General features: G+C 37.3%; 1 protein-coding gene across 8 annotated transcripts in view; it reads right to left on the bottom strand.

Moving 5' to 3' along the window:
* Positions 1–12,993, bottom strand: part of Rapgef6 (Rap guanine nucleotide exchange factor 6) — a 187,270-nt gene that overhangs the window by 135,640 nt on the left and 38,637 nt on the right. For 4 of the 8 annotated variants that reach the window (XM_035447727.1, XM_035447724.1, XM_035447722.1 and 1 more), the window contains exons 5-6: positions 10,568–10,606; positions 1,371–1,440 (exon numbers count right to left, since the gene is read on the bottom strand). The exons of 1 other annotated variant lie outside the window; for it this stretch is intronic. In XM_035447727.1, coding sequence (XP_035303618.1) covers positions 1,371–1,440; positions 10,568–10,606 — 109 coding nt within the window. The remainder of the gene's footprint in view (positions 1–1,370; positions 1,441–10,567; positions 10,607–12,993) is intronic. 3 more of the 8 variants (XM_027427486.2, XM_027427487.2, XM_027427491.2) reach the window with 1 other exon arrangement.

Raw genomic sequence — 12,993 nt, 5'->3', positions numbered from 1 at the left:
TTAAACTTTATCAAAGGTATGCATACGTGGAAAAGAAAAATACTATATACAGAAGGCTTGGTGTTATGTGCTATTTTAGGCATCTACTCAGGAACTTAAAATGTACTCTCCTGAAGCCAAGGTGGAATACTAGATGTGGGCGATACAAACTAAAACATATTTTTATTTTCTTCTAGGAGCTTAAGTTACAGTAGTTTTAATAAAATATGATTATGTGTGATTCACTTTAAGGAAAAAAGAACAACTTTAAAGACATCAATCTGACTACAGCATCACGAAGTGGCAAACTGGTTTAGCTTCAAACATTCACAAAATGCTTATTAAGAGTCAACCTTAGCTGGGTGTGGTACAAGTCTTTAATCCTAGCACTGTGAATCTCTGACAGCTCATCTACATAACAAATCTGAAGCCAACTAGCTCCACAGTGAGACCTCATCTCAAAACAACTAACAGAAATAAAACAAGAAGTCAACCTCACTTTACAACACTTCTCATCAATCAAAAGACATATTATTTACAGGAGATGCTGGTAGGAGGAGAATTTCATTTAGTTGATGTTATTTTCTAGACAGTACTTCTCATAATAAGGTAAAAAGAACTTGTGTTCTTGGAGTTTTTGTTTTTTGTTTTTTTTTTCCTTAAAAGTCATTCTGGAGTTGAGGAGATGGCCTAGTGGTTAAGCATTTCTGGGTTGTTCCCAGAACCCATATGGTAGCTTACAACCATCTGTACTTACAGTTCTAGGGCATCCAATACCCACTTCTGACTTCTGTGGCCACTGCACACATGTGGTTCATTTATACACGTGCAGGAACAACAATCATGCATATAAAGAAACCTTTTAAAAGGTCTGATTTTCTAAAGCTATAGCAACTATCTAGGCTTCTTATGGAAAAATAAAAAAAAATTAATCATTGAACACAAGATCATCTCAAATTATAAAAGTGCACAAGAATTAGATCCAAACCATTTCTTACTTGGGTCTATTTTGACTACATCAATGACAAAGGAGAAATCACTGGAAAAAAAAGATAATTCTTTAAAGACATCTTCACACAAAGACATACATACATATACATAGCAGAAACAAACACACACAGACACACACACACATACACACACACACTCACGCCTGTATTTTAATACTATGGTGGAACAGGTAAAGGAAGTCACCAAATTTGGGACATGTTACCTCTATTGTCATCTTGTACATTATTTCAAGGATCAAGGAATTTTAGAGATAAGAATACATGGTTTTGATACTACAAACATTGTCATAGGTTATGGAAAGGGAACTGCTTTGGATATTAAAAGCCCACCATATTTAGGGTTAAACTGAAGCATATCAAAAAAACAATTCATCATCTTACCACAATCATTTCTGAAGGTTCTAATACAAGACAATCACATCCTCTTTTTCCTCCAAACTGCTTACCAAAACTACAAAAACAGAAAAACAATTTCTTTAGCAGAAGTTATAACGTATTTCAAAATGGGAAAAAAAAAGCCCAAAAATTCTGAGACATTAAGAAATTCTGTGAGATTTTCTAACATAATAAAACACACACAAGAGTTCCCCTTAATTTCTCAAATATTAACAAACCTTAATGTAATTCTATATAAACATTTTTTTAAAATTTCTTCCTTTACTTTGTCCCCATGTTGCCTAATCTTAAATTCTAAACACTTACCCAAGACTAAATTAAAACAACTTAAGATGTGATACTATAATTATATAATGATTTATAAAAAAACTATTAGACAATAGAGACAATAGGAAATGCAGACTGATAAAATGGTATATTTTTAAAAAAAGGTGTTGCCAGCCACCAGCTATTTCTGGAAAACAACAACAACAAAAACCTTAAGCAAGACAAACCAAGAGAAGTACTCCATATGTTTCACCTGAGGAAAAGATTTCTAACCAAATCAAAACTAGAGAGAAATAAAGAAAAACTAGGCTTTAAAAAGATAAAGTAGCCGGCGTTGGACACCTTTAATTCCAGCACTCGGGAGGCAGAGGAGGGGGATCTCTGTGAGTTTGAGGCCAGCCTGGTCTACAGAGCGAGTTCCAAGACAACCTCCAAAGCAATACAGAGAAATCCTGTCTCGAAAAACCACAAAAAGGAGATAAAGAATAATAATAATAAAAAAACACATCCAAAACAGAAGAACTTGTCAAACACCAAAGTACAGAGTATACTTAAACTTGAGAACAATATAATACATTAGTACCATCATCAACCATAAAAATATGTTAAATAAGGGGCTGGAGAGACAGCTCAGTGGTTAAAAGCACTTTCTGCTTTTGCAGAGAAACTGGGTTTGGTTCCCAACATCCAGATGGTGGTTCACAATCTTCTATAACTCTGGTAGTAGGGGATTTGACATCCTTTTGTGGTCTCCATTGGCACCAAGCACACACATGTAGACAAAATGTTCATACACATGAAATGAAAAATATAGATCTAAGTAAAATACTGCTTCTAAGTTAGGTAACTAGATGGAGAGGAGAAAGATACTAATAATTAAAAAAAATAGAAAGTTACTCAAAATAAATAAAAAGCCATTTATAAGGAAAAGTATATCAGTGAACTGGAACCAGGGCTTATATGTATAGTGACAAGTAGCATATACTTTAAAAGGCTCAAAATTTTGCAGTATATAAGATTTGGTACAAATAATTTACAAAAAAAATCCTAATCAAAATTCAATGAAAGTAGCAGGGCCTGGTGGCGCACGCCTTTAATCCAAGCACTCAGAAAGCAGAGGCAGGTGGAGCTTTGTGAGTTTAAGGCCAGCCAGCACTATACAGTAAGACCCTCCTCCCTCCCCTGCAAAAAAAATACAATGAAATTACCTTTAAATATTAAAATAAAAAGGAGAATTATATTTGTACCTTCCAAATGGAGCCTTATACTACCTAATATATAATACTGAAGTCTAAAGAAATTTCACGTAACACAGAATAATAGAAACTGTATATACTCTCTTAAATGAAAATATAAAAACAAAAGAAAAATCATAAATATGTGTAACAACTTCCCACATTAGAAGGTAGGCAGGACAGGGGTAACATCTCTGAGAAAGAGCAGCAGCAAAGCTGACTCTGTGACATGCTTAGCTTACCATCCTTCCTATAGGCAATCTCACAAAAAGCAGCTATTGAATTGGACGACAACACTTTAAATTTTAGGGGGTAAAATGCTTCAAAGTTTTCAAATTTGCAAATTAAAGCAGCAGAGAGGACATGGAAAGGCAGAGAGGACAGACGGAGGAAAGGAAGGAGAGAAGACACATACACAGTTGATGTACTTTGAAGACTCTGGAAAGGTCCTTGAGTCTGAAGTAGAGTATTACACTGTGATCCATAGCATATACAGTGGGTATGTGAGAAAAAGAATCAATCAAAGAAGCACACAACACATGGACATTTAGGATCATCTTCAGAAATGCATTTTTAAATAATGACGTTATAATCAAGAGGAAGTACTGGATTTGATCTCACAAATTCAAAAGGCTCAAAGTAATCAAACTTGTTTTAGATAGCTAGAATATATGGTAGAACAATTCTTATTACTAACTGAAGCAATATAACCATAATGGAATCCAATTACATAAAATGTGCAAAGTCTGACATTAAATTAATAAATAATAGCCATTCTCTCCAAATTATACAGATTCAGTGCAATTACAATAAAAAAAAAAATCCCAGGAAGTTAATTTCAAAGACTGACACAACAATTCAAAGATTTACACAGAAATGCCAAGAACCTACTCTAACTGAAACAAAAGTGGAAAACAAATCTGGAGTGTCTACATTATCAAACTACATGACACAGTGTTATTTAAGATGATGAAGCACTGGACCAACTCAAGGAAACAGGCCAACAAGAACAGAAAGGACCACATGTATATGTTCCAATTGTTTTTATAAGAATAATTAAAGTATATTCAGTGGGGTAGGTAAACAATCTTTTTTTTTTTAAGTAAATAGTGATAAATATCTAGCTAATTAATACAGAACAGTTAGCAACATGGCTCAGCTAGTAAAGACGATTGTTACCATGTCTGGCAACCTGAGTTTTAGTTCCAGGACTCAAACAATGGAAGAAGAGAAACAACTCCTCCAAGTTGTCCTTGAGTCTCCACATGTGTGCTGTGGCACATGGACAAATATTAAAAAAAAAAAAAAAAAAAAATGAGACCAAAACACCGTGAATAGTCTTTAAGGTAGATTTTTTTTTTTTTTTTTGGTACATGATTTATATTAGGGTTAAGAAAATGCTTCCTGCATGTCTACAATTTTCAGTTTGTTTTGGATTCTATCAATAGTTTTCTGTACTTCAATTATCAGGCTGTTTTGCATGTCATTGTATCATAGTATGTTTTATTAATAGATTTTTGGGTGTATAACTAACCTTGCTTTTGGAAAGTTCTTAATGCTGGTAATATAATATTTTAAATACATCCCAAAGTTCAGTTTACTATTATTTTGTTAGCAGTTTCTGCATGTATGGATCCTACCCCCCATATGACATTACTATGTCAACCCAACATATGGCCTGGAATTTGTTATATAGATCAGGCTGTCCTCAAACTCACAGAAATATACTTGCCTCTACCTCTGTAGTGTTGGGATTAAAGGTGTGTGCCACAATGTAGAATTTTTCTTACTTGGGATGCTTTTCTCTAGCATTGGTGGTGGCTATAAAGTCTCACAGCAATAAATTGAAAATATGCTTCTATTTTCTAAGAGTTTACATAGGATATAATTCATCTTTGTGTTTAATAGTATTCAGCAGTAAAGCCTGCAAGCCTCTGCTTCTTTATTCACTTGATTCTTTTGAGACCATTTTGAGAACTTTAAGATTTGCCCAATTTTTAATGTAAAGTTTCTAAAATTCCCTTTGAATTGCTATCACCTTGTTCATGCTCAATTTTGGTAATATCATTTCCTTTTTGATGGCTAAACTTCAAGTTTATAAATTGTTGACCTTCTAAATAATTAACTTTTAATTTAATTGATTTATATTATTATATCCCATCTTTTCAACTCACTGATTCTCACTTGAACCTTCCTTTGATTTTGAATTTGCTTTTGTTTTCATTTAAACAGATTTTGTTTTAAAGGTTCACCTTTCCTGGAGGTAGTCCAATAACAGTTAAATGCATACTGGGGTTACGTGTGGAAGGGGTAAAGCCAGGTCCTATTCACCTAATTGCTTCTAAGCTCAACTTACTGTTGTCTTCGAATACTTGATACATTACAATTAAGCTGAAAATAATAGATAATTCAATTGATAAAGATGAGAAGAAATTTTCTTAAGAATTTCAGTTGGGTGGGCATTGGTGGCACACACCTTTAATCCAGGCAGAGGCAGAGGCAGAGGAGGCAGAGGAGGCAGAGGAGGCAGAGGAGGCAGAGGAGGCAGAGAGGCAGAGGTGGCAGAGGAGGCAGAGAGGCAGAGGAGGCAGAGAGGCAGGGGAGGCAGAGAGGCAGAGGATGCAGAGAGGCAGAGGAGGCAGAGAGGCAGAGGCAGATTTCAGTGAGTTAGAGGCCAGCCTGGCCTTCAAAGTGAGTTCCTGGACAGCCCAGGACTGTCACACAGAGAAGTCCTGTCTTGAAAAACTACAAAAATTTCAGTTGGATGAAAATTGGAAACTTAAAGATGGATGACCTGAGACTATTTCTCAACTACTCATTTAGAATTAGGCATGGCAGTGCAGGCAATGGTCACTGGGGATACAGGTAAGTTCCATGCCAGCTTTGGCTACCTTGCTAGATAATCTTACATAAATAAACAATGCTTCCTAAAGAAATCAAGACCACAGAACAGACATGCTCTCTGCCCACAATCCCTCTCCCCTTCACTTGTTAATCATGCTACTGTAGAGTCTTTTAATGGCACACTGTGTCCTTGGCAGAGGGGAAAGCTACTCAAAGTCAGTCTCCATCTTTTCCCCTAAAGGCAAGTGTACATTAGTTACTCTTCTCATTGCCAAGCCCAAACACAAATTAGAAGTACTTCAGGAAAGGGTTTGTCCTGGCTGCTCCTACCCCCATAAACTTAACACAAACTAGAGTTATATGGGAAGAGGAATCCCAACTGAGAAAATGCCCCCACCAAATTGCTTTAGGCAAGTCTATGGGGGGGTATTTTCTTGATTAACAATCAATTTGAGTTCCCAGCCAGCCTGCTGTGTGTAGTGCCACCCCTGGACAGGTGGCCCTGGTGTGTAAAAACAAGCAAGCTGAGTAAGTCAGGGGGAGCAAACCAGTAAGCAGCACTCCCCTCCATGGTCTTGGCTTCAGTTCCTGCTCTTCCCCAACTTGTTTTTGGTCATTGTGTTTTATCACAGCAACAGAACCCCAAGATAGGTTTACTCTGGTATATAATTCAGGTGCTATATTCCATCCTCGATGGAAAGGCATGGCAGCAGGAAGGTGAAGCACCTGGGTTCAGATTTAAGAAGCAGAGCAATGACTACTTATGTTCAGCTGGCTTTCTCTTTTATTCACTACTATCACTCAGTCCATGAAAGGGCATCACCCATAGTGGGGAGAGGGGCTCTTCTCATGTAGATTAACTTAATGAGTAATATCTCACAGACATGCTAGAAGTTTGTTTCCATAACGATTTTAAATCCCACAGTGTTGACAATGAAGTTTAACCCTCATATCTGATTTCTTATATAGATAGGATACTCAACAGATGATTATTGTTGAATAAGAAATGTCTGATTCAACAAATAAAATAAATTCATGAGTTAAATTTTATTTTAAAAGCAAATCCAATGAAGCCCTGTTTTCTTGATCCAATGTTAGATTTTACTAAGAAAAGTAAAAGCAAGAAAGCTAAATTTATTTAGAAATGAATTTTCAGACATGAGGCCAGGGAGAGAGGGCTAAAGTATATAGCACATGTATGAGGACCTCATTTTGGATTCCCAATATCCACAAAAGCCAGGTGAGTTTTTGTGGTACACATCTGTAACCACAATACTGCAGGAGGTGACACAGGTCTTTGGAGCTCACTGGCCAGCCAGCTCAGCCAGCTAATGAACACCAGGTTTTGAGGGACCCTGTCTCAAAATATAAGGGGGACAGCAAATGACAAAGACATCTGACACCAATCCTATATCTGTTAGGACACACCTATGTAAATGTGTACATACACCACAGACAAAAACAAAATGAATAAAATACATTTCAGTAACGAAAGGGGTCAACTTAAATATTAAAACATTCCTAACAGAATAGTATGATTATTCACAAAAAGTTCCTGTATTTTTACAGTGATTTATGCATTTTTATCCTTTGAACTCTGTGGTGGTCTGAAAGAAAATGACACCTAAAGGGAGTGGAACTAATGGGAGATGTGGCTTTGGTGGAGTTTTGTAGGGTCTTGATGGAGGAAGTGTGTCACTATGGAGGCGGGCTTTGAGGTCTCATATATGCTCAAGCCACACCCAGTGAAACTGAACACTTTCTGTTGCCTGTGGGTCAAGATGTAAGAATTCTAGCTCCTTCTCCAGCCCCATGTTTTCCTGTACGCTGCCATGTCCCACAGTAATGATAATGGACTGAACCTCTGAATTGTAAGTCATCCAATTAAATGTTTGTTTGTTTGTTTTTTGTAAGAGTTGCCATGGTCATGCTGTCTCTTCACAGCAATAGAAACCCTAACTAGAACAAACTCTTAATCTTTTAAATCAATTGATTTTTCTATATCAAACGATCCATACACTTTGAAAGAAATTCACCTTAAGCTATTATTAAATCTGTTTTCTACATTCTAGGCTCAATTTAATAATCAAGTTTGGGAATTGTGTTTTCTTAGATATTAACCTGTTATTTAAATTCCTTCAATTTTTTTTTCATCAAGATTTTATCAGCCTCTTTCTCTTTGGTCTCCGACCCAATCAGAAGCGCAGAGAAACAATGCATTTCTTAATTGTTCTGTTTTTCCACAGGTGCCTTGAAGTTGGTTTTGGGGGCTCTGGATTTCTGAGAGGCACATGCCAGAGAGATAAAAGAGAACCTCACTGAGTCTAAGGCTTTACAGTTAATGATCCTGTGTCTGCTCGGTGTGTAGTACACCCGCTCAGGCAGGCCAAAACCATCTGCCAACATCGCAGTCTTAGCCCACCTACACCCACCGGGAGGGGAGAGGAGAGGAAAGGGAGAAACCCCACCTGCACCCACTGGAAGAAGGGATGGGAAGACGACAGTGTAAGAACAGATTCAACAACTGAAAGACCAATATGACACAACCAGTGTCTAGGGACTCTACACCAGCAAGACTTGAAAATCCCAACACAAATGAAGAAGAAAATGACCTTAGTAACAACTTTATGGTGGGTGGTGGTGTTTGCCTTTAATCCCAGCACTTGGGAAGCAGAGGCACGAGGATCTCTGTGAGTTCCAGGTCAGTCTGGTCTACAGATCGAGGGCCAGGATAGGCTCCAAAGCTACACAGAGAAATCCTGTCTCGAAAAACAAAAACAAAAAACCAAAACAACCCCCCCCAAAGAAAACCAACTTTATGAAGATGATAGAGAACCTCAAAGAGGAAATGAGAAAATCCCTTAAAGAAATGGAAGAACAAACAAACAAAAATACAAGAAATGGAGGAAAAGAAAAACCAAAAAAAAAATACAAGAAATGAACAAATCTCTTAAAGAAAGCAATGAAAGCCAAGAAAACACAACCAAACTGAAATAGAAACAATAAAGAAAACACAGAATGAGGAAATGCTGGAAATAGAAAAGCTGAGTAAATGATCAGGAACTACAGATGTAAGCATAACCAACAGAATACAAGAGATGGGAGAGAGAATCTCAGATGTTGAAGATTCACTAGAGGAAATAGATTCATCGACCAAAAAAACTCTTAAGTCCAACAAATCCCTAACACAAAATATCAAGGAAATATGGGACACCCATGTGAAAAGGCCAAACCTAAGAATAATAGGTATAGAGGAAGGTTAAGAAATCCAGCTCAAGGATACAGAAAACATACTCACCAAAATCATAGATGAAAATTTTCCCAACCTAAAGAAAGACATGCCTATGAAAGTACAAGAAATTTACAGAATACCAAATAGATGGGACCCCCCATCCTACCCCCCAAAACACCCAAAATAGTCCACTCGCCACATAATAATCAAAACACAGAATATTAAGAGCAGCTAAGAAAAAAGGTCAAGTAACAAATGAAGGCAGACCTATCAGAATTACACCTGACTTCTCCGTGGAAACTCTGAAAGCCAGAAGGCCCTGGATAGATGTTCTACAAATGCTAAGGGACCATGGATGCCAGCCCAGACTAGTATACCCGGCAAAGCTTTTAATCACTATAGATGGAGAAAACAAGATACCCCATGGAAAACAAAAAACAAAAAACAAACAGATTTAAACAATACATATATACAAATCCAGCCCTACAGAAAGTATTGGAAGGAAACCCCCAACCCAAGGAAGTTAACTATACTCATAAAAACATAGGCAATAGACAATCCAACTTTACCAAAAACCAAAAGAAAAAAGGAGGGAAATCTACACACAATACCACCACCACTCACAATTGTAAAACAGACAAGAATTAACAACCAATGGTCATTAATATCCCTCAATATCAATGGTCTTAACTTGCCTAAAAAAAGACACAGGCTAACAGAATGTAAGAAAACAGAAACCATCCTTCTGCTGCATACAAGAAACACACCTCATCTTCAAAGACAGATAATACCTCAGAGTAAAGGGTTGGAAAAAGATTTTCCAATCAAATGGACCTAAGAAACAAGCCTGTGAAGCTATCCTAACAAATTAGACTCCAAACTAAAATTAATCAAAAGAGATGAAGAAGGGAATTTCATATTTATCACAGGAAAAGTCCATGGAGATGAAGTCTCAATTCTGAACATCTAGGCACCAAATACAAAGACACCCACATTCGTAAAAGAAACATTACTAAAACTCAAATCACACAACACACTGATAGCGAGAGACTTCAATATCCCACTTTCACCACTAGATAGGACTACCAGACAGAACCTTAACAAAGAAAGAAAGGAACTAACAGAAGTTATGACCCAGTTGGGTTTAACAGACAGAGCATTCCATTCAAACACAAAAGAATATACCCTCTTCTCAGTGCCACATGGAACCTTCTCTAAAATCAACCACATACTTGGCAACAAAGCAAACCCCAACAGATACAAAAAAACTGGAATAACACCCTGTATCTTATCGGATCACTAAAGCTTAAAGTTAGCATTTGACAATAACACAAATTGCAGAAAACCCAGAAACTCATGGAAATTGAACAATGCTCAATTGCATCAGTCCTGGGTCAAGGAAGAAATAAAGAAAGAAATTAAAGACTTCTTAGAATTCACTGAAAATGAAGACACAACATACCCAAACTTATGGGACACTCTGAAAGCAGTGCTAAGAGGAAACTTCATAGCACTAAGTGCCCACATGAAGAAACTGGAGAATAGTCACACTAGAGAATTAACAGCAGACCTGAAAGCTCTAGAACAAAAAGAAGCAAACTCACCCAGGAGGAGTAGATGCCAGGAAATAATCAATTTGAGGCCTGAAATAAATAAAGTAAAAACAAAGAAAACAATGCAAACAATCAATGAAACAAAGAGTTGATTCTTCAAGAAAATCAGCAAGACAGACAAACCTTTATCCAAACCAAAAGGCAGAGAGAGAACATGCAAACTAACAAAATCAGAAATGAAAAGGGGAACATTATAAGGAACACTGAGGAAATCCAGAGAATCATCAGGTAATGCTTTGAAAACCTGTACTACACAAAATGGAAAATTAAAAGGAAACGGACAATTTTCTGGATAAAAATCACCTACCAAAATTAAATCAAGAACAGATAAGCAATTTAAATTAACCTATAACCCCTAATGAAATAGAAGCAGTCATCAAAAGTCTCCCAACCAAAAAAAGCCTGGGGCCAGATGGTTTCAGTGTAGGATTTTACCAGAAATTCAACGAAGAACTAATACCAACACTCCTCAAAGTGTTCCATACAACAGAAGCAGAAGAGTCATTGCCAAACTCTTTTTACGAGGCTACAATTACCTTGGTACCCAAACAACACAAAGACAAAACTAAGAAAAAGAACTACAGACCAATCTCCCTCATGAACATTGATGCAAAAATACTAAAATACTGGCAAATCGAATCCAACAACACATCAGAAAAATCATAGGCTTCATCCCAGGGATACAGGGATGGTTCAACATACAAAAATCTATCAATGTAATCCACAATATAAACAAACTGAAAAAGAAAAAAACACATGATCATCTCACTAGATGATGGAAAAGCCTTCAACAAAATTCATAATAAAGATCTTGGGAGAGATCAGGGATAACTGGAACATATCTAAACATAATAAAGGCAATATACAGTAAGCCAACAGTCAACATCAAACTAAATGGAGAGAAACTCAACACAATTTCTCTAAAATCAAGAACAAGACAAGGCTGTGGCTGTCTGCTTTGAACTTGCACATGATCAAGCTGGTCACTTTATAAGCCTCAACCCCCATCTGGGTAATACTGACAATTGTTGGCATTTGCAATACTTACTTGTTAGGATACAGCCAACAAGACAAAATGGCAGCCCACAGAAAGGGAAAAGATCTTCACCAACCCCGTATCTGACAGAGGAGAGCTAATTTCCAGAACTCAAGGAGCTAGTCTCCAAAACACAAAATAATCCAATTAAAAAGTGGGGTACAGAACTAAATAGAGAGTTCTCAATACGGGAATCTAAAATAGCTGAAAGACATTTAAAGTTCTCAACATCCTTAGTCATCAGAGAAATGCAAATCAAAACAACTCTGAGATACCATCTGACACCTGCCAGAATGGCTAAAATCAAAAACACCAACAACAGTTTATGCTGGAGAGGATGTGGAGAAAGGGCTACATTCCTCCATTGCTGGTGGGAGTGCAAACTTGTACAGACACTTTGGAAATCAGTATGGTGGTTTCTCAGGAAAATGGGGATCAGTCTACCTCAAGATCCAGCAATTCCACTCTTGGGCATATACTCAAAGGATACACATTCATACAACAAGGCCATCTGTTCAACCATGCTTAAAGCAGTGCTGCTTGTTAAAACCAGAACCTGGAAGCAACCTAGATGCCCCTCAACCGTACGAAGAATGGATGGAGAAAATGTGGTACATTTACACAATAGAGTACTACTCAGAGAAAAAAAACACAATAAAATCTTGAAATTCCCAGGCAAATGGATGGAAATGGAAGAAACCATCCTCAGTGAGGTAATCCAGTCACAGAAAGACAAGCATGGTATGTACTCACTCATATACAGATATTAGACATAGAGCAAAGGACTACCAGCCTATAATCCATAACTCCAGGGAAGCCAGGAAACAAGGAGACCCTAAGAGAGACATAACATGGTCCCCCAGAGAAGGGGAAAGAGGGCAAGAGCTCCTGAGCAAATTGGGAGCAGTGGGGGAGAGGAAAAGGAGGTAGGAAAAAGAGAAGGGGAGAAGAGGAGGGGACAGGAGAACATGAGGGATCATGAAGACTGAGTAGGGGGAAGAATACAGGAGAACAACAACAACAAAAAAGAGATACCTTAATAGAGGGAGCCATTATAGGTTTAAAGAGAAAGCTGGCACTAGGGAAATGTCCAAAGACCCACAAGGATGACCCCAACTAAGAATCTAAGCAATAGTGGAGAGGCTACCTTAAATGCCATTCCCTTAAAATGAGATTGATGACTTTTATAGTATATTTTCTTACTTCTCCTACCATCCTACTCCCTCGAAATGGTATACATAGGCTTTTCTTTAGTGCTACTTCCTGTTTTTTTTTTTTTTAAATGCCTATTCAAAAATATCTGAAGCTGGGGAAACAGCTCAGTCTGTAAAGCAAGTAGGAGGCCTGAGTTCAATCTCCACACTGGTAATCCCAATGCCAG

Source organism: Cricetulus griseus, chromosome 7 (genome assembly GCF_003668045.3).
Source record: "Cricetulus griseus strain 17A/GY chromosome 7, alternate assembly CriGri-PICRH-1.0, whole genome shotgun sequence".
Lineage (NCBI taxonomy): Eukaryota > Metazoa > Chordata > Mammalia > Rodentia > Cricetidae > Cricetulus > Cricetulus griseus.
This window is presented reverse-complemented; position numbering and strand designations above follow the sequence as displayed.